The following is a 26,878-nucleotide window of genomic DNA, read 5'->3' on the forward strand; positions in this document are numbered from 1 at the left end:
TGAGGCCCTGCCCAGCCAGCTCAGCTCTGGCCCGTCCTCAGCGGCTCTCGTCCGAGCCTCAGTCCAGCAGGGGCTGCCCACCAGCAGCAGGGCGGACGGATGGACGGGAGGCCCGGGGTGGGCAGTCTCTGGCAGGCGGGCTTCCCTCAGGCCTTCCCGAGCAGCACGACCCCTCAGTGTCCTTGGCCGGGCTAACGGGGCGGGTGGGCGCCTCCAGGCGCCTCACACCACGGTGCTGACCGAGGGATCTGAGAGGTTGAGCGGGCCCGTGATATCAGTGGGATGGTACTGCTGCAAAATAGAAATACAGACAAGGCGCCCGTTAGCCCGGCCGTCAGGGGCACGCGCGGGGCCGGGACGGGTGGGCCGGCCGGCCGGCCGACCGGCGGGCAGGCGGGCGCGGCCTGGGCGAGGCTGGGGGGCGCTCCTCCCCCGCCCCCGTCGTGCTCCGGGACTCTGCGTGGGCCGGGCCGCTGTCCCGTCCGTCTGTCTGTCTGTCTGCGGGGGAGGGGGCAGAGGAGGGCGGGCAGGGCGTCTCAGCTGTCCCTATGCCGGGCACACATCTGCAGCTGGCCCTCCTCCCTCTCAACAGCGCGTCGCGGCAGCACTGTGTCTTTTTGGTTTTGCAAAGCGCCGCGTCCACCCCCGGTGCTCTATAAATAAGAACCAACAATCAATACCCGCTGGCCCCGCCGGCCACCAGGGACCCAGCCCTGAGCGCCCAGTGCCGCCCTGGCCCAGACCAGCCCCGGGACAGGGGCAGCGCATCTCAGCGGCCGCACTGACCCCACCCCTCCCGACAGAGCCCCCCACCCAGGCCTCCCTCCGAGCAGGTGCCCAGCTGGAAACGGTGGGGGGGCTGGGCTGCCCTCCCCCGCCCAGCCCCCAGCTGGCAGTGTCCCCAGTCACCCCTGCAGGGCCGGCCAGCCCCAGATGCCACGTGGCACCAGAGCTGGCCTGGAGGGTGGTCCCCGGGGAGGCTCGGGCAAGGAGTCTGCTGGGAGCGTGTCCCGGGACAGGCACCCTGAGGGTCTCTGAGCTGCGCCCAGGCCAGCTAAGGGGCTGGTGAGCGGGCTCTGGGCCGGGACGGGGGTGGGATTCTGCTGCCCTCGGAAAGCGGCCCACCGCCTGTGTAGCTCTCCTGCCCCTCCTTTCGCCTGCCTGGCCCCAGAGCTCTGGCTGCTGGGCGCCCCCTCCCCGGCTGCCCCACCCCTGGTCCTTGCTGGCCCTCCCAGCCCCCGGCGGGGCCCCTAGCTCAGGCCCCACCCAGTTCCCGAGCTGCAGGGCTCCAGGCCTGTGCTCTGCCCCTCGGGCCGCCCCTGTCCAGCCACTCTGCCTGTGCTGAGCCCTAGCAGTGGAGTAGCCAGGCCTCGAGGGCCCCTTTGGGGCAGGTGGTGGCCTCACCCCGGACTTGGATGGCTCTGCGCTGCGCCCTGTCTGTCCTGCGTCTGCCCCTCTTCCCTTGCGCTGTGGGCAGGGGCTACAAATCCTGCTTCCACCTGGATCGTAAGACTGGGGTGATGCTGCCTGTGAACTGGGGGCTCCTTGTGGACGGGATGACAAGCTGCCCCTGAACCGCAGGGAAGCTGATGGGCTAAGGGCTGTGCTGGCCCTGGGCGGGCCCTCCTCGCCTGGGGACGCTCCCAGCAGGGCTAGGCCAGTCTTGGAGGCCTGGGGTTCAAGCACACACACCCGGGACAGAGACAGGCTGCCCAAGCGGGAAGGCGGGGAACCCTTGGCTCAGGCTCTGAAGGGGCTGGGGGTCAGGTGCTGAAGCACTGCTCCCCTCCATGGGGGTCTCCCCTCCCTGAGCCTCGGTGCCCAAGGCTTGCCAGCCACAGCTTTTGGGGCCAGCCCCCCGCCCCGTTCTCAGACCCCCAGGTGCTGCCAGCACGCCTCCCGCAGGGCCCCTGCTCGGCCTGGGGTGGGAGCCGCCGCCTCTGGCCCCACCCATTCCCCATCTGACGGCCCCTGTGGCCAGGGGCCTGTGCCAACTCCAGGCCCCAGCCGTCCACCCAGATGGAGCCGGGCCCGGCCCCCCAGCCCCGGCCCACACAGAGACCACACGGAGGGGATGCGACAGGCATGGCTCTGGTGAGGCACGAGAGACAGGCGTCTGGGTGGCAGGGCTGGCAGCCAGACAGATGGACGGTGGGACGTCACAGGCTCCCCTCCACGGACGTCGCAGGGAGGGAGCGAGGGCAGTGGGCCTCTCCCTGGGAGAAGCTGGAGGGACGGGCGCGACAGGGAGGTGGTGTGGCCTCCTGACGGCTGAGGAGCCCGGGACGGGGTGGCCCTGTGCGCCCGGGGCTGCGGGCACAGCCCTGAGTGGGGAGGCTGGCCGGCTGACCAACAACATGACACGGCTTTAAGATGGCGCGTGGCGTCATGGCACGGAGGGCAGACTGACGCAGAGACACACGGGGAAGACAACCCGGCGGGCGGGCGGGCGGGCCCGCGGGCGAGGGCCGAGAGAGGGGCCCAGAGTCCGAGAGAGGCCCTAGTGTGCCGGGCGGGCAGCGGTGAGCGCAGAAGGGCCGCGCGGGCGGAGGCGGATGGTGGGATGGCGAGGGCGGGCCTGACGCACGGGACACAGACACGGGGGCGAGGGGAGAGTCGGACACGTGGGACTGGGCGCTCTTCCCCTTACCGTGTCTTTGGAGGACCTACGTCTCTTGAAGCTGGAGGCCAGGGTGGAGGTGATAGCCCTAAGTGTGGCTTTCTTTTTAGGGTCGGGCTCTGCTCTACCACTCTTTCTATCCTAAAATGAACACGCACAAGTGATTAGATGGCCGAGGGCGGCGGCCACACCTGCCCTCGCCTGCTCCTGGGGGCTGCTGCCCAGCCTGGCTGGCCGCGCGGGCCCTCGCTCCTGCCTGCCTCCCTGTCCTGGACGGACCAGCCACCGGCCCCACGCTCGCAGGAGGCCTCTGCTGCTGCCGGGGTCTCCGGTCTGACCTTCCTTGTGCTGGGACTGGGTTCGGGGAGGCGGGGTGGGGTCCTCAGCTGGCTGTCTTCCAGGAAGGTCTGCCTGGTTCCCTGGCTCCAAGGTGCCCTTGGTGTACGGTGCCCCAAGGAAGAGGAACCCCCTGAACACTGGGTGAGTCACCCCCACAGGCCCCACCAGCCACTCTGACCTCAGAGGAAGCGCACCGAGATTTAGGAAGGGGCTGAGGGAACTAAAAGCAGGTGGCGAGATGGATTGGAGTGAGATAGAGACAGAGGCGGCTCCGGGGACCCTGGCCTCAGGTCTGATGGCCAGGTGGGCCTTGCGCCCGCCACTGGGAGCAGTGGCCAGGTCCCAAGAGCAAGGGTGGGCAGATGAGAGGTGTGGGGACACCGGCGACCCCGGCCCCGGCCCTCCCTCTCGGCAACACCAGCTTCCTCCCAGGACACAGGCTCTAGGGAGGCACCCAGAGGAAGAGAAGAGCTGGGGCAGCCTGGGGCTGCCCGTGGGGCACGAGCCCGGCCCAGGTGGGCTGTGGGCAGCCCGTCCCCTGCTGCCGGCAAAGCCCCACGGGTGCAGCCTGGGGTGCCCAGCAGGACCGGCTGACCAGCTCAGACTGCAGTTACATGGAGCACAGCAGGGTGGCAGGGAACCGGGTCCTTGGAGGGGCGTGGGGCGGCGAGGGATGGCGGACTGCGCCTTGGACTCACACACTACACCCAGCTGGGTCCCTGTCTTACCCTGCCTCAGTCTGCCTTCCTACGGAATGGGCCTCGGTGGGCGACTCTGGAGACAGAGGGGCCAGGTGGACGCTCGGAGCCCGGCTTCGCAGAGGCGGCCACCCACAGGCGGCCCCCAGCACTGCGGCCTCGGCTGTGGCTCCCAGCTCCAGTCCTCGCCACTTGGGCTCCTGGGAGCCAGAGCCAGCGCTTCCGCCTGCGGGGATGGAGGAGGGCCGGGCCGGGCCGGGCCGTGGGCACCAGGCCTCGGAGGGCGGCCTGCCCTACCTGCAGGTTCTTTCTCCACACGTTCACTGCCGCAAACGCCAGCTGCATCTGCTTCCGCCGGGCGTCCTTGTGCCGTTTATAGGCGATCTCGATGAAGATCAGGAAGATCCCGGCCACGATGCCCCCAGCCACCAGCATGAAGACCCCTGGGGGGGACACCCAGTGCCTCAGCTGTGGGTGCTCCCGCTGCGGCCCCCTGGGGCGTCCATCCAGGCTCAGCAGGGGCCTTGACGGGGGTGGGTGGGAGGGGGGAGGGGGCCCACCTGCCATATTCTCGAAGGTGAGGGTAGCAGGGGCGTTGCTGCGCGAATCGCACTCCTGGTACCGAACCCACGTCTTGTCCAGGTCTTCCATGAAGCCGTTCTCGTGGGACCTGGATGGACGGGGCGTGTGAGCCCGGGCGGGACAGGGCGGGGTGGGCATCGGGAGGGGCTCGAGGGGCAGAGCGGGGCAGGGCGGAGAGGGGGCGGGTGAGGCCAGCTCACTTGAGGATGGACAGGGAGACGTTCTGCTTCCAGGGGCTGTCCTTGCGCATGCCGATGCCAAAGCCCGAGCGGAAGAAGAGCTCGCCTGTGGTCACCAGGTCGCACTTCTGCGAGGCCTCGAACTCCAGCACCGCCGAGTCCCAGATGAAGGCGTGCAGCTTGCTGCGGGCAGGGGCGGGGTCACGGGGGTCACGCTTCCACGTGGCCCTGGCTCCCCGCGAGCCTTCCTCCTGCCAGCTGGGGACCCACCGTCTGTCCCCTCCCCGTGGTTCCCACAAGGCCGGGACACTGGGTGTGGATGTGGACGCCCCCAGCCGGTCCAGCCCTCCCTCCCCGCCCCGCCCCCCCCGCCCCGCCCTCACTCGTCGAGCGCGACCTGGATGGCCCCGCCCCTCTCCCGCCCCGCCCCTCACTGGCCCCGCCCCGCCCTCACTTGCCGCGCCCCGCCCTCACTTGCCGCGCACGGCCTGGATGGCCCCGCCCCTCGCTGGCCCCGCCCCGCCCTCACTTGTCGCGCACGGCCTGGGTGGCCCCGCCCCGCCCCTCGCTGGCCCCGCCCCGCCCCTCGCTGGCCCCGCCCCGCCCTCACTTGTCGCGCACGGCCTGGATGGCCTCCGCGGCGCTCTCGTAGTTGTGTTTCTCCATATGGCGGTACATGGTGCTCAGCTCCACCTGCCGCCGGAAGTAGATGTCCACCGAGCTCTGCTTCACCGTCGCGTAGATGAACTTGTCCGAGGGATTCCGCAGCTGCGGGGTCAGAGAGCCAGGCTCGTGGCTGCTCCCCGGCCGCGCCCCACCCCACGCAGCGGAGGGCCTGAGCGCCTCCCTCCCCAGCCCCCAGCCGGGCCCGGCCTCACTCGCGGGTCGTTGATGCCGGTGATGCGCTCTTCCGGCCGGTCCAGCACCAGGAAGGCTGCCAGGTTGGCGGTGTAGGATGCCACAATGATCATGGCGAACCCCGCCCACACCATGCCCAGGATGCGCGCCGAGAAGCTTCTGGGGGCGCCTGCGGGCAGAGGACCGTCAGCTCGGGGCGGGCGGCGGGGCGGGATGGGGCCCTGGCCTGGCGTCGCCTCACCTTCCCCGATGCCTGAGTTGAGCAGGACGCCCCAGGAGAACCACATAGCCGAAGACAGGGTCAGCGCATCCTCCTCCTCCTCCTCGCTGTTCACTTTGAACCGGCCGAAGGGACTGCGGGGGCGCAAAGGGCGGGCGGGAGAGGGCGGGAGGGGCAGCCTGCCCCGGCCCTCGCCCGCTCCGCCCGCCCGCGGGTAAAGGAGTCTGGTCCCCGGGCCGCGCTCACCTGAAGCGGTCCAGCAGGTACAGCATCACGGCCACCACGTGCACAGACAGCCCCACCAGCAGCCACAGCGTGCTCTGGAAGGGCTGCATGAACGAGTCCAGCGTGCTCCGGGGGATCTCCTGCGGGGCCACAGGCCGTCAGGGCCGCCCCGCCCCGCCGGGACGCCGCCCCGCCCCGCCTGGCCTTCGCGCACCTTCTTGACCAGAATGGTCAGGCCCTGGTACTTGAAGGGCTTTGAGAACTCGATGTACTGCGCGCGCTCGTTGTTGATGGTCAGCGGGGCCACGATCATGTCCGCCTGCCCGCTGAGCAGCTCGCCCATCATCCCGTTCCACTCCTTTTTATTGCTGTTGTTCACCTGTGGGGCGACCCGCCGGTGGGGACGCGGACACCGCGGACCCCACTCCCCAGACAGGCTCCCGCCCCGACCCATCTCATGGGTCACCCACTCCAGACTCCTCCCAGGCTCAGGCCCCGCCCGCCGAAGACCCTCCAGGGAGCAGGCCCTGGTCCTGCGCCGGCTCCTAGGGACCACTCCTACCCGCTCCTGCGTGCCGAACTTGCCGTCGGCCACCAGGTGAACCTCATAAGTGAAGTTCATGGTCCGCGCCAGCTTGATGAGCAGATCGATGCAGAAGCCGTAGCAGCACTGAGGCACAGTGTGGCGCGCTGGCGAACGGGGGCGCGGTGCAGTCAGCGAGGGGCTCGCCGGCACGTGGTCCCTGCCCGCCCGAGGCCAGTGCCCCTGGCCCCCGCCCCGCACTCACGGCTGCCCGGCGACGTGTCATTGGGCCCGGTGCAGATCACCTTCTTGACCGGGTCCCCGTTGACGGTGAACTCCTCCTTGCACGTGCCGTCGCTCAGCGTAGGCTTGACATACACAAAGGGCTCCTGGTGGATCGTCACGATCTGGGGACGAGCGGACATAAGGCCTGGACCACCAGCCCTGGGCTGTCCTGGGCGCTGCCCTCTTCTCAGCACCCAGACTTCCCTGGAGCCCCCCTCCCCAGATCCCTGACATTGCCTGCTGCCCCCAGGAGGGGCGCCAGACCCCAAGGCTTCGCCCAGTGCACAGAGGGCAACTGGCCTCCTGGAACACCGTGCCTTCTCTTGGCCATTTTTCCTTCAGGTCCTGGCCTACGGAACAGTCCCTTGGTCAGTGGAGCCTGCCAGATGTCCAGTCTGCCCTGAGCCCCCTCTCTGACTTCTTGAGGCTGAGGACCTCCCTGTCCCAGCCCAGAGCCTACCCCCTGCCCCCACCCCTGCCATGAAGACAGGGGCATGTCCACTCAGAGCCTGCCCAGGACTAGGGACATGCAGGGACTGCCCTTGTTGGCTCTTCCAGCTTCTCCTGGCCTCAGCCTCCACCCGCAGGGGGTCATTGTCTGATCACTGCCCTCTCTGCCGTAGCCTCTTCAATCCAGGGGCTCCTTGGGGCTCACGCTGGGCACTCTCTCCTCTCTGTCCTTCAGAGCCCTGAAGGCTGAGAGTAGGCAGGATAGACGCAGGCAGAGGAGCTGAGCCAGTCACTGCACAGGATCAGGGGTCCCGGGGGACATGGTGCTGGGGTTGAGTCTACGAGGTGAATGGGGTTGGTGAGAGAGGCCCCTTCTCCTGCAGGGTGACCAGCTCCCCCAAGGGCAGGGGACTGGGAGCCCCTGAAGGGGCTTATTTGCCTTTAAAACTTTCATCACCATTTCTATTATACAAGTAATATGCTCATGCTTTTAAAAGAAATCAGTGAGACAGAGGAGGGCTAAACCGGGAGGTTGGAATTGACATGCACATGCACCACCGCACGTAAAATGGAGATGTACTGCATAGCTCAGCGAACTGCGCTCAGTGACCCGTGTGGGGGAAGAACCTAAACAGAGTGGATGTATGTGTGTGCATGATTGAGTCACTTTGCTGTACAGAAGAACCAAACACTAAATCAACTATCCTCCAATGAGAACTAAGTTGAAAATAAACAGTTTCATGTCAAAAAAATAAGCGACACACAAAAAGTTCTAAGAGGCCTTCCGGCTCTCGTAGCCTGTAGGGGACCGTCTTGGCCATCTGTTCTGTCTGTTTTACACTCAGACTTTTCAACACCAGGCGTCTTTCCTGCGTGTTGGCTTGGGGAAATCCCTTCTGCCCATAGAGAGGGTGGGTGCCCTGCGGGCAGGTGCAGACAAAGAGGCCCAGTGAGAGACCATGGGGTGGGGTAGCTCAGAAAGCAGAGGAGGTCACGAGAGGACCTGGGGGCACCACAAGAAGTGCGGTGTGAGGCTCCTTGCCTTTCGTGAGCTCGGGCACCAGCCTGGTGCTGGTGTGGGTCAGTCTGGGAGGGACTCTTGGGAGGCATCCTGGGATGAGCCTGAAGGAGCGTAGCAGAGTCGGGACGTGGAAGAGAAGCTGTGAGAGATGAGGTCCCAGGGGAGGGGCTCCCAGAGGCCCAGTGAGTCACAGAGGGGCTGGCCAGCGCAGGGAGACCCGGCTCAGAAGGGCAGTCTGAGCCAGTCCCAGCAGGAGGCCAGGAAGGCCAAGGGTGGGCGGTGGGCTGAGACCACCTGGAGGTGTGCCGAAGAGTGTGGGGGCATCATCTCCAGGACGGGGGCTCAGCACTCAGAGTACTGAAGTCCACAGAAAGACCACCGGTCTGTCCCTCGTCCCCAGGGGAGCCCTGGTCCACATGGCTGCCCCAGGCTTAAGCGGGATGGGGTCAGGAGGGGCCGGGAGGCTGGGCTTCCTCTCCTGCACCCACTCCCTCTCCCTGCGCCTCCGCCGCGCCAGGTGTGTGCAGTGGGTGCTGGGCTGGTCCCAGGACCTTTAGTCACTTCCAGGGCCCTCACTGTCCCCTCTGCACCCTCGGCACGGGATGGAGGCCATGGTGCACGGAGACCGGGGCAGGGAGGCGGGGCCCCACCTTCAGCCTGGTGGACATCTGATAGCCGCGTGGCTTCTCGGTCTCTCCGCCCGGCCAGATGATCTTCCTGTCATTGGGAATGACCTAGGGGTGGGAGTATGAGATGGAGGCGGCCTCGCGGGGGTCTCGGCCCCAGGGCCCTAGGGCCCCAGCCCCCACCCCCTCGTGCCCCCCACCTACGTGCGTGCCGTTGTAGACGCCCCCCGCGCCCCCACGCACGTGCGTGCCGTTGTAGACGCCCCCCGCGCCCCCCGTGACCCCACGCACGTGCGTGCCGTTGTAGACGCCCACTTGGACCAGCTTGCGGTTCTGGAGGTTCATGATGCTGTAGTTGGCGAACCTCCGGTCCCCGTCCTCGTTGAACTCCACGCGGCCGGTCACCCCGTCTGCGTACTTGGAAGACATCAGCACCCTGGAGAGGGCGGTGTGGTTGGGCCGGTCAGGGAGGCGCTCCCTGCTCTCACTGAGAGCCGCCTGGAGGGCGAGCCCAGACGGAAGGCACAGCCACGCCAGCCAAGCGGCTCCTCGGCTCTGGACCCTGTTTTGAGGGCTTCCTGTGGGCTGGGACGTTTGATTCTGACGGCTTACAGGTGAGGTGGCAGAAGCCCAGGGAGGACGCGGTGGCCCGCTCACCAGTGAGTGGAGGAGGCTGGGTGGAGGTCTCATCTTCCTGCGTGTGCACACGTGTGTGTGTGTGTGTGTGTGGCGTGTCCACTGGGCCATATATGTGTCACACAGCAGGTCTTCGTATGGGGTGCAGCCCTGTGCGTGTAGCTGTGGCACAGGTGTGATGTTCCGTGAGCCTCTCCGAATCTACATGCACACGTGTGTGCCTGTGTGCACAGATGCTGCATGTCTGCAGCTGTGTGTGCTCCTGCTGTGGGCACCGCGGACCAGGACTCTGCGCCTGCTACTTGGGGGTGGGTGCTGGTGACCGACTGGGCCTCCCCACACTAGTGGCACGGTGTCCAGGGTTCTCTGTGTTAACTCCTGCCCTGCTGCGGCCACCCACTGTGTCTCTTGCCAACCTTGGCTCTCGGCAGACTCGGATGTACTTAGTCACTCAGTCCTGTCCAACTCTTTATGACCCCAGGGACTGTAGCCCTCCAGACTCCTCTGTCCATGGGGATTCTCCAGGCAAGAATACTGGAGTGGGTTGCCATGCCCTGCTGCAGGGGATCTTCCCAACCCAGGGATCGAACCCAGGTCTCCCGCATTGCCGACGGATTCTTTACCACCTGAGTCACCAGGGAAGCAGGGTTGGGTGCCATCCCCAAAATCTTTTGTCTGACCTCCTAGGCCTGAGGAAGTTCCCAGTGCCCGCCCGAGGCAGGATCCTCCTCCCCAGGGCTGTTAGTCATCCTGGGGACTGGGGTGGGGTCTCACGTTGGCTTCAGTGTTTAAAGGTGGGGACAGGGGCAATGGAGGCAGCCATGCTTCTGTGACATTGGAGGCGATGGTGTCAGTGTTGGAAATGGACCAGATGGTTATCACAGCGGGGATGGAGGTGAGGATGGAGTCAAGGTTGGGGGCAGAGAGGAGTGGGGAAGGAGACTGTGTCTGTAGGCGCAGCACGCTGGGCTGGAGCGACTCTTTCGGGCTCCGGAACGGTGGCCCGCCCACCCTGGACGGGCGGCCCCACCCCCTCAGACGGAGGGGCCCCGCCCACCTCAGGGCGACCCCGCCCACCCTGGAAGAGTGGCCCCTCCCGCCTCAGACGGATCAGACACGCCCACCCCGGAAAGTGGCCCCACCCACCTCTTGAAGAACAGCCCCGCCCACCACAGAGAACGGCCCTGCCCACTCTGGAACAGCCGTCCCACCCCTCAGACGGAGCGGTCCCGCCCACCTCGGAGAACGTCCCCGCCCACCCTGAGGGGCGGCCCCGCCCACTGGCCCGCCCACCTCTTGAAGAGCGGCCCGGTCTTCCAGATGTTGGTGTTGCCCACGCAGCCCCGGGGCGGGTCGGTGATGTTCTCCTTCTCGAGCAGCTCGTGCACGGCCTGGGCCACCACGCCCACGGCGTCGCTGATGTGCGCCGACTCGTTCTTGCCGTTGATGAGCTGCAGCCCGATGATGCCTGGGGCAAGGGCTGGCTTAGAGCCCGCGGGGGACGCCTGCCCACCGGGACCCCGGAGCCCAGCACTCACCGTCCGGGGCGTAGCGCAGGGCGTTCCCCGAGATCTCGCGCTCCCCCACCAGCCACACGTACCCCGAGCCCGTCATGTTCAGCATCGCGGCTGCGCGGTACACCGTGGCAGCGTCGTCCTCGCTGTGGGGCAGAGCGGGGTGACGGCCAGGACTCCAGCTCTCCCCACCCGCGGCCGGCGGCGGCTGCTCGACTCCCAGGTCCCCCTCCACAGCGTGGCCTCCCCCTGCCTCTTCCGCCGCCCCTGGTCTGCAGGGAGCCCTGGGGGCACTGCAGCGACGGGGGGCAGCCCCCACCCCGGCCCCTCCCCCAGCCGGCACTGCACGTGGGCCCGGAGACTAGCCCCGAAGTGATGGGGTGGGGCCCAGACCCCCAGAGCTTGCCAGAGGCCTCTTGCTGGCCCCCTGCTCTTGTGGACAGGGTTAGCATGACACAGGCGGTGATGGCCCATTATTGACGGGTAACTTGCTCACCCGTACCAGACACTATTCTGAATGCCTTCCATGCACCTTTCTATTTAATTCTCACAGCCTCGCTGTGAGGCAGGCAGAACAGGATCCCTGGCAGGACAGGGACTGAGCAGCCGAGGCGCACGGTGGGAAGTGGAGGGTTGGGTCCGTGTCTGATAATCCACCCCTGAGCCCATGCTCCTGCAGCTTCCTGGGCAAGCCACACCCCTCTGGTTCCATGCCTGAGCGTGTGAACTGAGAGGCTGGGATCTTTCTGGATGCTGCTGGGACCAAATGCCAGGGCGCTGCCCTAAGCATCGCAGCAGAAGCCACTGGGGCGCTGAGGGCACCTGCTCTCCCTTTTGGAGTCTGAACAAGCATCTCTGGGTGCCCAGCCCTGGGTGCTCTCCCTACCACCCAGGGCAGAGCCCCTGGCAGGACAGAGCCCAGGCCTCACCTTGCAGGCACACGTTGCCCTGAGCTCCTGTGTTCCCGCACAGCTGAGCCTCTGTGCACCCCGCCCCCTAGAGATGGGATCCCCCTGGTCAGGACAAGCACCCTGGGCCTGATGGCACTCCCAACCTCCTCTCCCTGCAGGGTGGAACTTGACCCCAGACATGATGGACACTTTGCTTCTCTAATGCATGGGCAGCGGGAGACAATGCAGTTTGGGAGGTGGTCTGGGGGGGGTGTTATTTTCACAACGGCTGATGTGGGAAACCCAGGCAGCCCTAGGGACCCTAGGAGTCAGCCCCCAGTTTTCTCAGGGAAAAATGCAAACGTTCAGTGTTTGCTTTAAACAAGAACGCAACCCCAAATAGAGGTGCTTCAGGCTGCACCCAGCCAAGACGGCTGGCGGCACCTGCGCGTGCATGTCGGGGCGCGGCTCCCCCAAAGCCTGGTGGAGGGGCCTGTCTGCTTGACACCATCCAGGTCTGTGAGGTTGGACTGGTGGTGAGCACACACCTATGCTTGTGTCTGTGTAAATCAATACCTTCAGTAAAGCAGTTGCAGACAAAAGCCTGATCGACATCAAACTGTTTTATGGAAATAACTGATCCCGTAAAGATGATTTCAGGAGGATTACTTTAAAAAAACGTTTTGGAAACAAATTAGAGATTCTGACATGCTCAATAGAAAACTGCTCAAAAGTTAAGACTGGCTTAATGAAGTCGCTCTGCAAAATGCTCTCAACAGGCTTCGTGAGGAGGAGCCGGGGGGGTCGGGTTGGGGACAGGGTGAGCTAGGGCGGCAGCGGCCTTCCCAGGGGCCTGCTGGCATCCCTGGGCTCCAGGGGCGGACCGTGCCAGGCCAGCTGGTCCCCTGCAGTGGGACTCTGGCCTCTCTGCTCTGAGGGCCTGTGTGTGAGGGCAGGGGTTCCTTCCCGCTTGAAATCCAGAGGCCACGAGTGGATTCAAGAGGTGGGCGTGTGGTCAGTGAACGCTGTGCCTCCACAGGCCGTGTATGTGCGTGTGTGGGGCCTGTGCCCTGGGTAGTGTGTGGCACACAAGTCTATGTTTGTGAGCACGTGTGTGCTGGTGTGGGCCGTGTGCCGGTGTGGTGTGTCTGCTCTTGTGTCTAGGTGAGCACATGTTTGTAAGTGCGTGTGTGTGTGGTGTGTGGCGGTGTGCCTGTGTGTGTATGAGTGTCCCTGAGTGTGTGTGTGTGTGGTGTGTGGCAGTGTGCCTGTGTGTGTATGAGCGTCCTGTGAGTGCGTGTGTGTGTGGTGTGTGGCGATATGCCTGTGTGTGTATGAGTGTCCTGTGAGTGCGTGTGTGTGTGTGTGGCTGTGTGCCTGTGTGTGTGTATGAGTGTCCCTGAGTGTGTGTGTGTGTGGTGTGTGGCGGTGTGCCTGTATGTGGATGAGTGTCCTGTGAGTGCATGTGTGTGTGTGTGTGGTGTGTGGCGGTGTGCCTGTATGTGCATGAGTGTCCTGTGAGTGCATGTGTGTGTGTGTGTGTGTGTGTGGCGGTGTGACTGTGTGTGTACGAGTGTCTGGCGAGTGTATGTGTGTGGCTGTGTGCCTGTGTGTATGTATGAGGGGCGAGTGTGTGTGTGTGGCTGTGTGCCTGTGTGTGCGTATGAGTGTCATGTGAGTGCGTGTGTGTGTGTGTGTGTGTAGTGGTGTGACTGTGTGTGTATGAGTGCCTTGTGAGTGTGTGTGGTGTGTGGCTGTGTGCCTGTGTGTGTGTATGAGTGTCCCTGAGTGTGTGTGTGTGGTGTGTGGTGATGTGCCTGTGTGCATATGAGTGTCCCTGAGTGTGTGTGTGTGGTGTGTGGCAATGTGCCTGTGTGCATATGAGTGTCCCTGAGTGTGTGTGTGTGTGGTGTGTGGCGATGTGCCTGTGTGCATATGAGTGTCCCTGAGTGTGTGTGTGTGTGGTGTGTGGTGGTGTGCCTGTGTGTGTATGAGTATCTTCTGAGTGTGTGTGTGTGTGGTGTGTGGCGATCTGCCTGTGTGTGTGTATGAGTGTCCCTGAGTGTGTGTGTGTGTGGTGTGTGGCTGTGTGCCTGTGTGTGTGTATGAGTGTCCCTGAGTGCGTGTGTGTGTGTGTGACTGTGTGCCTATGTGTGTGTATGAGTGTCCCTGAGTGCGTGTGTGTGTGTGTGTGTGGTGTTGTGCCTGTGTTTGTATGAGTGTCCCTGAGTGGGTGTGTGTGTGGTGTGTGGTGGTGTGCCTGTGTGTGTATGAGTATCTTCTGAGTGTGTGTGTGTGTGGTGTGGCGATCTGCCTGTGTGTGCGTATGAGTAACCCTGAGTGTGTGTGTGTGTGTGGTGTGTGGTGGTGTGCCTGTGTGTTTGTATGAGTGTCCCTGAGTGCATGTGTGTGTGTGTGTGTGGCTGTGTGCCTATGTGTGTGTGGCAGTGTGACTGTGTGTGTGTATGAGTGTCCCTGAGTGGGTGTGTGTGTGGTGTGTGGTGGTGTGCGTGTGGTGTGTGGTGGTGTGCCTGTGTGCATGAGTGTCCTGTGAGTGTGAGTGTGTGTGTGTGGCTGTGTGCCTGTGTGTTTGTATGAGTGTCCCTGAGTGTGTGTGTGTGGGGTGTGTGGTCGTATGCCTGTGTCTGTATGAGTATCTTCTGAGTGCGTGTGTGTGTGTGTATGGCTGTGTGCCTATGTGTGTGTATGAGTGTCCCTGAGTGTGTGTGTGTGTGGTGTGTGGCGATGTGCCTGTGTGCATATGAGTGTCCAGTGAGTGTGTGTGTGTGGTGTGTGGCTGTATGCCTATGTGTGTGTGGCGGTGTGACTGTGTGTGTGTATGAGTGTCCCTGAGTGCATGTGTGTGTGGTGTGTGGTGGTGTGCCTGTGTGCATATGAGTGTCCTGTGAGTGTATGTGTGTGGTGTGTGGTGGTGTGCCTGTGTGCATATGAGTGTCCTGTGAGTGTGTGTGTGTGGTGTGTGGTGGTGTGCCTGTGTTTGTATGAGTGTCCCTGAGTGTGTGTGTGTGGTGTGTGGTGCTGTGCCTGTGTTTGTATGAGTGTCCCTGAGTGTGTGTGTGTGGTGTGTGGTGATCTGCCTGTGTGTATATGAGTGTCCCTGAGTGTGTGTGTGTGGGGTGTGCGGTCGTATGCCTGTGTCTGTATGAGTATCTTCTGAGTGCGTGTGTGTGTGTGTGTGGCTGTGTGCCTATGTGTGTGTATGAGTGTCCCTGAGTGTGTGTCTGTGTGGTGTGTGGCAATGTGCCTGTGTGCATATGAGTGTCCTGTAAGTGTGTGTGTGGTGTGTGGCTGTGTGCCTATGTGTGTGTGGTGGTGTGACTGTGTGTGTGTATGAGTGTCCCTGAGTGCATGTGTGTGTGGTGTGTGGTGTGTGGTGGTGTGCCTGTGTGCATATGAGTGTCCTGTGAGTGCGTGTGTGTGGTGTGTGGTGGTGTGTCTGTGTGCATATGAGTGTCTCTGAGTGTGTGTGTGTGTGGTGTGTGGTGGTGTGCCTGTGTGTGTATGAGTATCTTCTGAGTGTGTGTGTGTGGTGTGTGGCGATCTGCCTGTGTGTGTATGAGTGTCCCTGAGTGTGTGTGTGTGTGGTGTGTGGCAGTGTGCCGGTGTGTGTGTGTGTGTGTGTGGTGTGTGGCGATCTGCCTGTGTGTGCGTATGAGTGTCCCTGAGTGTGTGTGTGTGTGTGGTGTGTGGCGATCTGCCTGTGTGTGTATGAGTGTCCCTGAGTGTGTGTGTGTGTGGTGTGTGGCGATCTGCCAGTGTGTTTGTATGAGTGTCCCTGAGTGTGTGTGTGTGTGTGTGGCTGTGTGTCTGTGTGTGTATGAGTGTCCCTGAGTGCATGTATGTGTGGTGTGTGGTGGTGTGCCTGTGTGCATATGAGTGTCCTGTGAGTGTGTGTGTGTGGTGTGTGGTGGTGTGCCTATGTTTGTATGAGTGTCCCTGAGTGTGTGTGTGTATGGTGTGTGGTGGTGTGCCTGTGTGTGTATGAGTATCTTCTGAGTGTGTGTGTGTGTGGTGTGTGGCGATCTGCCTGTGTGTGCGTATGAGTGTCCCTGAGTGCGTGTGTGTGTGGTGTGTGGTGGTGTGCCTGTGTGTCTATGAGTGTCTTGTGAGTGTGTGTGTGTGGTGTGTGGTGGTGTGCCTATGTTTGTATGAGTGTCCCTGAGTGTGTGTGTGTATGGTGTGTGGTGGTGTGCCTGTGTGTGTATGAGTATCTTCTGAGTGTGTGTGTGTGTGTGTGTGTGTGTGTGGCGATCTGCCTGTGTGTGTATGAGTGTCCCTGAGTGTGTGTGTGTGTGGTGTGTGGTGGTGTGCCTGTGTCTGTATGAGTATATTCTGAGTGCGTGCGTGTGTGTGTGTGTGTGGCTGTGTGCCTATGTGTGTGTATGAGTGTCCCTGAGTGTGTGTGTGTGTGGTGTGTGGCGATGTGCCTGTGTGCATATGAGTGTCCTGTAAGTGTGTGTGTGTGGTGTGTGGCTGTGTGCCTATGTGTGTGTGGCGGTGTGACTGTGTGTGTGTATGAGTGTCCCTGGGTGCATGTGTGTGTGGTGTGTGGTGGTGTGCCTGTGTGCATATGAGTGTCCTGTGAGTGCGTGTGTGTGGTGTGTGGTGGTGTGCCTGTGTGCAGATGAGTGTCCTGTGAGTGTGTGTGTGTGGTGTGTGGTGGTGTGCCTGTGTTTGTATGAGTGTCCCTGAGTGTGTGTGTGTGGTGTGTGGTGGTGTGCCTGCGTGTGTATGAGTATCTTCTGAGTGTGTGTGTGTGGTGTGTGGCGATCTGCCTGTGTGTGTATGAGTGTCCCTGAGTGTGTGTGTGTGTGTGTGTGGTTTGTGGCAGTGTGCCGATGTGTGTGTGTGTGTGTGGTGTGTGGCAATCTGCCTGTGTGTTTGTATGAGTGTCCCTGAGTGTGTGTGTGTGTGTGTGTGTGTCTGTGTGCCTGTGTGTGTATGAGTGTCCCTGAGTGGGTGTGTGTGTGGTGTGTGGTGGTGTGCCTGTGTTTGTATGAGTGTCCCTGAGTGTGTGTGTGTGGTGTGTGGCGATCTGCCTGTGTGTGTATGAGTGTCCCTGAGTGCGTGTGTGTGTGGTGTGTGGCGGTGTGCTGGTGTGTGTGTGTGTGTGTGTGGTGTGTGGTGGTGTGCCTGTGTGTGTGTATGAGTGTCCTGTGAGTGTGTGTGTGTGTGTGTGGCTGTGTGCCTGTGTGCGTATGAGTGTCCCTGAGTGTGTGTGTGTGTGGTGTGTGGCAGTGTCCCTGAGTGTGTGTGTGTGTGGTGTGTGGCGATCTGCCTGTGTGTGCGTATGAGTGTCCCTGAGTGCGTGTGTGGGTGGTGTGGTGGTGTGCCTGTGTGTGTGTATGAGTGTCCTGTGAGTGTGTGTGTGTGTGTGTGGCTGTGTGCCTGTGTGCGTATGAGTGTCCCTGAGTGTGTGTGTGTGTGGTGTGTGGCAGTGTCCCTGAGTGTGTGTGTGTGTGGTGTGTGGCGATCTGCCTGTGTGTGCGTATGAGTGTCCCTGAGTGCGTGTGTGGGTGGTGTGGTGGTGTGCCTGTGTGTGTGTATGAGTGTCCTGTGAGTGTGTGTGTGTGTGTGTGGCTGTGTGCCTGTGTGCGTATGAGTGTCCCTGAGTGTGTGTGTGTGTGGTGTGTGGCAGTGTCCCTGAGTGTGTGTGTGTGTGGTGTGTGGCGATCTGCCTGTGTGTGCGTATGAGTGTCCCTGAGTGCGTGTGTGTGTGGTGTGTGGTGCTGTGCCTGTGTGTGTGTATGAATGTCCTGTGTATATGGCACAGACGTGTACACGAGAACAGAGAAGCAGGTCGCATGCACATGTGTGTGTACAGTACACGTGTAGATAGCATGTGTGTGATGTGTGTTCAGTGGATGTGTGTGAGTGCGAGTGTGTGTGCCTGTGTGGGGGATTAGTGCTTGCTAACTGCCTTCCAGCCCAAGGAGCAGGCTCTATCCGGGGGAGACGGGAGGCGGGGCACCCCACCCCTGCTGGAGCCTGCAAAGCTCCTGGGACAGGCGGACAGTGGGGCAGGCCTCCCCAGGCCCCCACGTCCCATGGGGCAGGGCGCTTCCGTCTCCTATTTCTGGTGGCCTGGCCTTCCCTTCACAGGACGAGCCATTTGCACAAAGGGAGGCTTTTACTGGGGCTCAGCTCCAAGGTCACGGTGGGGCCAGGCCCCTCCAGCAGCAGCCAGGTGGTCAGGTCCCTAACCGGTTCCCTTCTCGTAGCTGCCTAGTCTGGCCGCTCCAACCCCTCCACCCCAGGGCCCCGGCCTCTCCCTGCCGTGGACCTTCTCTGCAGGCCCCTCATCCCCTCCCCGGGACCCCTCCCCGACCAGCTCCCAGAACCCCGGTCAGCCACTACCGCCCAGGCCGCCTCTGCCTTCTGAAGGGCAGGGGCTTATCCCTCTGCCATCCCCAAGGCCCTGTGTGTGCGTGGGGGCGGTGAAGGGGGCGTTTGGCAGGCGAAGCCCAGCATCAGCAGGGCACACCCTGGGCCTGGCCCCGAGGTGGCCGGGTGGCCGGCCCAGCCTGGCCTCACCTGGCGGAGAGGACGATGACCCGGGCCTCCAGCTCCCGCGCCTCCATCAGCAGCGCCGTCACGTTCTTGGTCCCCGGGTCGAACTGCAGCACCTTCTCCGCCTGCAGTGCGAGCGGGAGTGTTAGCGGGCGGCCGGGGCGGGGCACAGCGCCTCAGGGGCGAGAGTCGAGCTGCAGCCGCTAGGATCCCCGAGGCCGCGCCCTAGGGCCGCCGCGGCCCGCCTGCCGCCTGCGCTGCCAGCTGCCTGCCCTGCTGCGCCGGCCTTCCTGCGTCCTCCTCCTGCTCGCTCTCTGCACTCCGCGCTCTCCTCCTCTCACTCCTGGCCTCACTTTTGCACTGAGCATGCAAGTTGAAGTGGACCGAGACTCAGAAAGAGGCGTGCAGCGGGCAGGAAACAGGAAAGAGTTTTGGAACGCAATCCGAAACGGCGGAGACGGCCGCCTTTTCCAAAACCTCGGGAGGTCCTCCGGGGCCTGTCCGCCGGCCCTGCGGGAGCGGCCCAGGCTGGACTGCAGGCGGGCGGGCGGGCTCCCTCCTGGGTTCCGCGAGGAAACCCGGGGGCCCGGAGATTCACATGCACTCCCCAGAGAGCCGCTCCTCCTGCGGGCCGCCTGCGGGCGGGGGCCCGGCGGCCGGCACCGGCCTCTCCTGCCTAGGCTGCCTGCTCTGGGCCTGGCTCTCCTTCCTCTCTGCTCGGCCGCGGCATGGCGCGGCCGGGCCCACGGCAGCCCTGGTGGCCGAGGCGCCCGGCCGGGGCTCCCTAGTCGTGGGTGGCGTGCACGTCCATGCATATATACCTTGGGTCCGCGCTTGTGGTCATAGGACAGTTGGTCGAGGCTTTCATAGTTCCTTTTTTTACTCTGATGAATAATGTGCACAGAGAGAATATGCAGACACAGAAGAAGATTATAAACGGTTGAAAATGACGGCGCTAAAGCAATCACACCACCTCCTCGGCACGTCTGCAGACGGGCACGTACCTGGAGCTCGCAAACACCTAGGCCGGGGCGGGGCTGGGGCCGGGGCCGGGCCGGGGCAGGGGTGCGGGGCGCGGGGGCCACTGAGGCTCCCTGCCTGCGTGGACTTGCGCTCATGGAAACAGTCAAGCTCAGGAGAGAGGGAGGGCCTGTCTGCGTCCAAGCGAAACCCACCCCCTGGGGATCCCTCCTGCCCCCAACCCTGCCAGGCACCTGCCATGGGGTCCCCGCCGCACCCCCCCAGCCACGGGAGTCCTGCATGGGGCGGCGTCCCCTCCCCCAGCACCCCTTCTGCCCTCTGGGAGGCCCAGGGTTCTGCCCTCGCTGGCGCGTGGCGCATGCCCCGCCGCCCGCGGGCACTGAGCGGCTGTGGCGGGCGTTCCTGACACAGGCGCATCTGCGGGCGTCCACGTGCGCTTGTCGGCCTAGTGAGCCTGCGGCGGGGGCGGGATGAGGGTCAGCGCGTCTGAGCACATGTGTGCGTGCAGGCACCTGAGTGTGAATTCGGGGTGACCCTGCTCATGGGCACACGCCACTTGTGAGCCTGCTGGACCTCCGGGGGGGGGGGGGTGGAGGGCCCCTGGGGCCTGAGTCTGGGACAGCGGGAGTGTGAGTGGATGGTCTTGGGAGCAACTGCACGTGCCTGCGAGAGGGAGCGTGTGTGTGAGCATGCACTGGGCACGCGTGCAGCCACCAAGGGAGGGGACACACTCGCCTGGTGCAGCCCTGGGAGCCAGCCCTCCCTCCTAGGTTCAGCCCGTCCCCTAAAGCAGGACCCCCAGGGCTCTCTGGGTCTGCCCTCTGCTTCCCCCCAGCTGATGCCCGCTCTTCCCTTCAGGCCCTATGGCACCTTGGGGCACCTGGGTTGGCACTCAGCTTATTGAAGCCAACTCCGCTTCTGCACACAGCGCGTGCGCCCGCCATCCCTGGGTCTTGCCTCCCAGGGCCTTCCTCTGCCTGGGCCTCTCTGCCTGGTTTGGCCACCACCCAACCCGGGAGGGGCACAGCCCGGGTGCGGAGCACCCGCGGCTGTGGGCTGGGTGGAGGCGGGACCCTGGGCTTCCTCTGGCAGTGGGGGTGGACAAGGAGGGATGGGGGTCACCTGGACCCCCAGAAACACCACTGTGGTCTTGCCACCGCCCCAGGGATGGGGGTCAGCTGGGCAAGAACAGTCAATTAGAACCAGGCATCTAATTGGTCCCCAGGAGGGGTCCAGAGCCTGGGCGGGAAGGAGAGAAGGGGCCGAAGAGGGGCAGGGCCAAGACTGGGAGCGGGGCTGGCAGGCACCCCTGGATAGGGCTTCTGTGAGGTTGGTGGGCAGCGGCTAGGCGGACGGCAGCTGCGCAGTGAGGCCAGCAAGAGGACACGGGAGGGGTCACAGCAGAGGGGACCGAGCCTTTGCGCAAGGGACGCGGCACGTGGGGCCACTGCACTGAGGGGATGCCCCAGGGGCGGCATTGGGGCGAGGTGGCGCCCCGAGTGAGTTCCAAGCCTGGGGCCTGAGCGGGCTGGGGGAGGGGAGGGGGCGGGGCGGGGCGGGGTGTTTGCGGAGCTCCAGGTGGTCCTGCCCTCGCCCCGCAGGGACTGACACGAAGGAGATTTCGACTAATGGCAAAAGCGAGTGAAATGAGCCGAGGACAGGCTGGGGCGGGCGCTCGCCAGACGGAGTGGTGCTGACCACGCACGATGGAAAGAGAAGGGTGTTCACACGGGCCACAGACACGGCGGCGGCTCGCCGCTCCTGCTCCTGCGCGCGCGCCCCGGCCCGCGCCTCACCTTGGACTCGCGCTCCTCCAGCAGCGTCTCCAGGCGTTTCTGGGCCGCCCGCCCCTCGTGGTCGTCGCTGACCAGGAGGATGACGTGGTTCCAGCTGTAGACGCGCATCATCTCGAACCAGACGCTGGACTGGTGGGAGTAGGGCGGCACGGTGCGCAGGAAGCTCAGGTGAATGCTCTGCGAGGCACAGCAGGGCTGAGGGCGCGGCCGGAGACCCCGCCAGGCCTCCGCTCCTAACCGCTGCGGGCAGACCCCGGACCCGGGGCCTCGCTTCCCCGGCTCCTTCCCGCACCCCGCATCATCGCATCTGAGAAGCAGGCTCGGCTTGCCCACCAGCCCCCTGCCTGAGACGGGGCGGGGGGGGTCTGTGGAACTTTTCCTGGGGTGACTCCCCCACCTCCCCACAGACACCCCAGCTCAGCTACTCAGGCTCAGAAAGTTCTTGCTGACGCCCAGCATCTCAGAGACCCCCACGGGTCCGTCTCGAATTCGTATAACCGTCTTTCTGAGGAAGCCTCCCTCTTGGGGCTACGCTCCTGTCTCTTGGCCTCGTTGGGGGTTGTTGCCCTAACCCTCACCCTGGCCCCGCCTGCTCTGAGGGTGCCGCCTGTGGGTGAGGGGCTGAGCAGGCTCCGCCCCCCTCAGCGGGAGCCTCCGGGTCTGTGCAGGGAGCAGGGCTCCTGGGGACCACCCCGAACCAGGGGTCCGTCTGCGCCCTCTCCGTGCCTTGGCATCTGGGCCCAAGAATGCCCCTTTGCCTCTGCCTGTCCTCCGGCAGGTGGCACGGCTGCAGGGCATTGTGGCTGGGGTGTGGTGCTGGCTCTGCCCGGGGCTGTCCTGGCCTGCCTTCTGGGCACATACGGTCAGGGGTTTGCTCTGGAAGGATCAGGGTGGAGCTCTAAGGTCCAGCTGCTAGGTGTGCCCTCGTGCTGGGCCATGGTCTGGATCTGGGGTGGGAGTCCGTGACAGCCCGCATCATGCCTGGGAGAGAGCTCCCCTCCCCGGCCTCCCCGGGCGCCCGGCTGCTGTCCTCCTTGGAGGCACTTTTCGGGCCTGGCGCCCAGAGAGGTGCGGAAGGCAGAGGCTGGAAGGCGCAGGAGGGAGCCCTCCACTCACCGCTGAGGGGTAAGTGCCTCTGAGCAGCTCGGGAGGCTCTGCTGCGGCTGTGGTTCTCAGAGCCTCAGGAAGAGGGGTGCCTGGCCTCCGCGAGCCTCCTCCCACAGGGGTCGTCCCAGAGGACCTCTCACTCTGCTCTCTCTTTGCCGTCGTCCCTGACCTCCCTGGACACCCCAGGCCTGGCTGAGATGACCTCTGTGATTCAGGCGGGTCATCTAGAGCTCAGGGCTCCGGACAGGATGAATCTGGAGAAGATGGGGAGAGCTGGAAGGTTCCCAAGAGCCCAGCCCTCTGCCTCTCTGCTGACACTGAGCCAGAGTCCGCAGTCTGTCTGCAGGTGGCCCACCCCAGTGTTCTCGCCTGGAGGATCCCATGGACAGAGGAGCTGGGCAGACTTCAGTCCACGGGGTTGCAGAGTCAGACACGACCGAGCGGCTGAGCACGCAGGAAGCCCCAGGTCTGAAGGGTAAAGTGGAGTGGGCCGACCACCCTCCCGGCCTCTTGGTGGCGTTTCCTCCCAGCTGACTGGTCCTCCCAGAGTTGGGGCAGACGCTGCGGGAGAGCTGTGTGCGAGCCAGCGCACGTTCCTCACTGCTCTGGGGGTGAGTTTCCTGCCAGCCTGACTCGGGGACCTCTCTACTCTCCCAGCTGCTGCTCCACGATTAGACGGCTCCGGTCAGACCCCCAGCCCGAGGGCCACGAGGCAGCCCTGAGGACCGCAACCCCCAGACCAGCCCCCCAGCTGCCTCCTCGGCTCACCCGGCACCGAGTTCAATCCTGTTCCAGCTGCGTCCTCTGGGGGGGCTGGAAACTACAGCCTCACTGGTCCCTGGTGGCGCCGCCCCTCTAGGTGTCTCCTCTTCCTGGAGAACCCCCTTTTCCAGGGGCCCCTGCTCCGCTGTCCGGGAAGCTGTCCCGTCTGTCCCTCCTGTGACCCACAAGGGCCTCTGCTGCTCCCCGGGGCTTGCTTTTGGCACCTGTCACCTGTCAGTGGGCTGTGTGCCTGAGTGTGTGCGGGCGTGTGCTACTGTGAGTGTGCATGTGAGAGTGTGTGTGTGCCTGGCACAGTGTGTGATGGGCCTGAGTGTGCAGGAGTGAACACGGTGGTTTTATGTGAGAGTGCAAACAAGCATGAATGAGTGGGTGATGGTGTGAGCACATGTGTGAACATCAGTGTGTGCGTATGTAAGAGCAGGCGAATGGCCTTGTGACTGTGTGTGACTGTGCACACACAGGCGTGAGTGTACAGATATGTTCGCATCTGTGAGTTTGTGTGAGTGCTATGAGTGTGTACCGGTGTGCATGTATGTGGGTGAGTCTGTGTGTCTCTGTGAGACTGTATTCTGGTGTGAGTTGTCAGTGTGCCTGAATATATCGTCTGGAGCCCAAAGCCCGTGATCTGAGCCCCTCTGCCTATGCCCTGCACCCCCTCCGCAGGAAGCTGCTGGCTGCCCTGGGTCTGCCAACGGGGGCGCCGCGGTCAGGCTTACCTTGTCTGAGTAGATGGACATGCGCGTGGTCAGCCCCAGGACGGGGATGCGGTAGAAGCCGGCTGTGTAGGAGACGGGGGTGGGTGTGAAGTGGTCGTTGGGGGTAGGTGGGTGGCTAACTAGGATGGCGTAGACCTGCGGGCACAGGGGACACAGTCAGCTTGAGTGGGGAGTGGGAGGCCCTGCCCCAGAGCCGGCCGGCCAGCAGCAGCAGAGGCGGAGCGCGGCAGGCAGGGGTGTGTCTGGGGGGCACTTGCGCCTCGTCTGGAGGCAGAGAGAGGGCAAGCTCCAGGGACTTGGGCTTCCCTGGTGGTGCAGCGGCTGGGGCTTCACTCCCAGCGCAGGGGGCCTGGGTTCAATCCCTGGTCAGGGAACCAGATCCCACATATTGCAACTAAAGATTCCGAGTGTCACAGCTAAGACGCAGCACCGCCAAACAGAAAATAATTTAAAAACAAGACCCCAAGGGCTAAGAAGACACACAGGGAGACCACAGGCCCGTCCCCACGCTCCTGCTGTCCAGGGCCTCCCCTCTTGCCCCTCACACTGGGGGGCTGCCCTGAGCTGCATGGGAGGACGAAGGCCAGTCTCTGTCTTGTCTGGGGCTGTACACGCCTCCACGCTGTGGGCTGGGGAGACCCACACCCAGAGCCCCCACTGACCCCCATCCTGGGTCAGAGGTGGACGGAGGCTAATGCTCCAGAGATGGAGGGGGTCTCCAGAAGGCCTGCAGGGACAATTACAGACCGAGGGTTAGGAACTAGTAGGAGAAGCGGGACAAGGAGCCACCCAGAGGCCCAGGCCTCTCGCTGATGTCTTCCAGCAGCAGGCTGAGCCCCGCCTGGTTTGAACCAGACGCAGTGCTGACTTGGGCACTGGCCGCAGCCTCAAGGAGGCTTGGACTTCCCGCCTGGACCAGCGGCTCACCCTCCAAGGCAGGGAGATGGGGCAGAAGGCCTGGTAGTTCTGAGCTGCCCTCAGATTGGAAGGCCCTGTCTGTCTCATTTGTGCCTTCTCCTGTCTGAGCCCCAGGGCCCCCTGCTTCTGCAGATGGGTGGGAGTGTGCTGGCCCCACACGGTGGGGGTGACGGCTGCCATGCCCACGCCTGGCCCACAGCGTATGGCAGTGAGTGAGAGCTACTGCTGTCGCCGCGGCTCCCGGCACTCCCTGGGAGAACGGTGCCCACAGGCAGCAAAACTGTAAGTGGGAGGAGGGATCCCCATAAAGGGCCCTACCCCTTCTCCCTTCCTGACCCCATCTGCACCCAGAGATGGCTGGTCAGTGTGTGCCCGAGCATGTGTGTGCGTGTGTGGCTATGCCGTGCTCACGAGTGTGTGCTGGGTGTGTGTGTGTGTACAGCATGCCCCGGCATGTCTGCTTGTGTGTGTGTGCATGTGTGTGCATGCTTGAGCCTGTGTTCACATATCTGGCACAGGAATGCATGTGCCCATGGAGATGCGTGGGGCTGGGCTTCTGTTAATGAGTGTGCAGTGGATTACCCCATGCCAACATGCATGAGTGAGTGCTAGTTTAAGTCTAGGCATCTCTGTGCACAAACGTGGATAAATATGTGCGCACATGTGAGCATGAGTGTCCGTGAATGAGTGTGTGTGAGCAGCACTTGGCCCAGGGTCGGTCCGCCTCTTACATAAAGGGCTGCATTGCAGTGATCGGGCTGTCTCATTGGGGTGCAGCAGGCGCGGAGCCGGGGGCGGACAGCTCCGCAGGCAAAATCGCCAGTTGTGTCCTCCCCCCCGGAGTGCGTGCTGCCAGCCGCTGAGCCCTGGTGTCTCCCACACAGGTCGTCCCCATCCCCACCGTAGAGAGCACCCTGCTTCAACACGTGGGCCACTTCCCCTGTCAGGCAGTACTGTGGATGCGGGCGGGGGAGGGTGAAGGGATGGCGGTCTCCAAGAAGGAATAAAGATGGCCCCGGGCCCCATCTGGTTTAAAGCCCTGCGTCCTGCGTGCGGCCAGGCCAGCGCCTCGTGGGCGGCCTGGGATGCCCGCCACCACCCAGATACACAGTGACCAAACAGACAGCCACACGCCCACACACACCAGCTGGATGCCTGGTGAGGGCAAGCCCCGGTTACAGGCGATTGGCCTGGGGCTGACACAGAGCTGACGCCCGGTGTTCAGCTGCTGGCGAGACCAGCCCTCTGGGTCCTTTCTCAAGGGGAGCGAGAGGGCGAGGGAAGGATGCAATGAAACGGGGACAGCGGCAAGGAAGGAGGCTGAAGCAGGGAGGATGGGGGGAAGGGTGGGGAGGGGGAGGGGCCGGCACCGCGTGAGCCCGGCGAGTGGGGGGCGGGCACCTGGCTGGAGATGAGGTCTTCGCACACAGACAGGGCCATCTGGATGGCGTTGGGCTTGTGGGTGACGGAGGTGGCGTTGAGCTGGATCTTCCAGGAGCCATGCCGCTTGTTGGCCTGATTCACAGCCTCGCGGAACATCTGCTCGTGCTTCCGCGTGCTCAGCACCGCGCCGATGTTGACGATCTTGGGGTCGCAGGCGGCGCGGGCGAAGGAGCAGGAGAAAAGCAGGGCGAGAGTCAGCAGGCGCATGGTGCTCATGGGCTCCGGGCAGCGCCCTGGCTCTGGGCGGCGCGAACACGGGGCCGTCCGCGCATCCCCAGCGGGAAGCCCCGGCCGTCCTGCGCGCGCCCGATCCCGCGGACGGAGGGCGCCGCGTCTTCCCCGGGAGCCTTAGTTCTGCGACACCCGCGAGAGGGACGCGTGCCGCGAGGCTTCGGCCAGCCAGGCAGCCCCCGGAGCGCGTGGGTCCCTGGAGCGCGGCCCGGGCGGCGGGGCGCTGTCCGCGGTGCTGAAGCGGGTCTCGCTGCCGCTCCGGGTGCCTCGCGCCGCGAGGACACGGCGGCGGCAGCTCCTCCGCGGGCTTCGCTGGTCCCGGTCCCGACGCTGCGGAGGCTGCGGCGACTGCGGAGCGGCGAGCGCGGCTAGCGTCGCCTGCCCCTCCTGCCGCCCCCGCTTCCCAACGCCGAGCGGGAGCGGGGGCGCCTCCCGCGCCAGATTGTGCGCCTGCGTTCGTGAGAGCGATTTTCAGAGCGCGCGCCAGAGGGGGACGCCTGTGCGCGCGCGCGTGTGCGCGTGTGTGCGCGCGTGGGGACGGGTCGCTGAGATTGTGAGACCTGGGCTGTCTCGCACCTGTAGGGAGTCGAGCGTGAGGAGGTGAGGAGAGTCCGTGTCAGCGCAGGCGGCCGCCTGTGTCCTTTAACAGGACCGAATGTGTTCGCGCCAGTGTGTGTGTGTGTGTGTGTGTGTGTGTGTGCGTGTG

General features: G+C 63.9%; 1 protein-coding gene across 5 annotated transcripts; it reads right to left on the bottom strand.

Annotated features, from left to right (window-relative positions):
- Nucleotides 1–222: 222 nt before the first annotated feature.
- GRIN1 (glutamate ionotropic receptor NMDA type subunit 1) lies at nucleotides 223–26,157 on the bottom strand. Of its 5 annotated transcripts, XM_068989189.1 has the most exons (21): nucleotides 25,900–26,157; nucleotides 23,581–23,715; nucleotides 20,975–21,151; nucleotides 19,019–19,081; nucleotides 18,222–18,322; nucleotides 10,801–10,922; nucleotides 10,556–10,730; nucleotides 8,918–9,062; nucleotides 8,651–8,734; nucleotides 6,510–6,651; nucleotides 6,284–6,411; nucleotides 5,936–6,100; nucleotides 5,743–5,861; nucleotides 5,518–5,630; nucleotides 5,297–5,445; nucleotides 5,029–5,186; nucleotides 4,440–4,601; nucleotides 4,218–4,327; nucleotides 3,955–4,100; nucleotides 2,651–2,761; nucleotides 223–291 (listed from the first exon to the last, which is right to left on the bottom strand). In XM_068989189.1, exons 1-21 carry the CDS (start codon nucleotides 26,155–26,157, stop codon nucleotides 223–225), a joined length of 2,832 nt encoding a protein of 943 aa, XP_068845290.1. The 5 variants fall into 5 exon arrangements, with proteins under 5 accessions (XP_068845290.1, XP_068845305.1, XP_068845322.1 ...); XM_068989204.1 differs by lacking the exon at nucleotides 2,651–2,761; XM_068989198.1 differs by lacking the exons at nucleotides 223–291; nucleotides 19,019–19,081 and adding an exon at nucleotides 537–653.
- Between the last annotated feature and the right edge of the window lie 721 nt (nucleotides 26,158–26,878).

This window comes from Capricornis sumatraensis, chromosome 1 (assembly GCF_032405125.1).
Source record: "Capricornis sumatraensis isolate serow.1 chromosome 1, serow.2, whole genome shotgun sequence".
Classification (NCBI taxonomy): Eukaryota; Metazoa; Chordata; class Mammalia; order Artiodactyla; family Bovidae; genus Capricornis; species Capricornis sumatraensis.

Bases quoted from the DNA above. Each gene is read 5' to 3' on its own strand.
- GRIN1 (XM_068989189.1), bottom strand. From the start codon at position 26,157: ATGAGCACCATGCGCCTGCTGACTCTCGCCCTGCTTTTCTCCTGCTCC. The intron at 10,731-10,800 runs GTGAGTGCTGGG...CCCTTGCCCCAG, and splicing joins CCTGCGCTACGCCCCGGACG to GCATCATCGGGCTGCAGCTC. The intron at 5,187-5,296 runs GTGAGGCCGGGC...CTGACCCCGCAG, and splicing joins CCGGCATCAACGACCCGCGA to CTGCGGAATCCCTCGGACAA.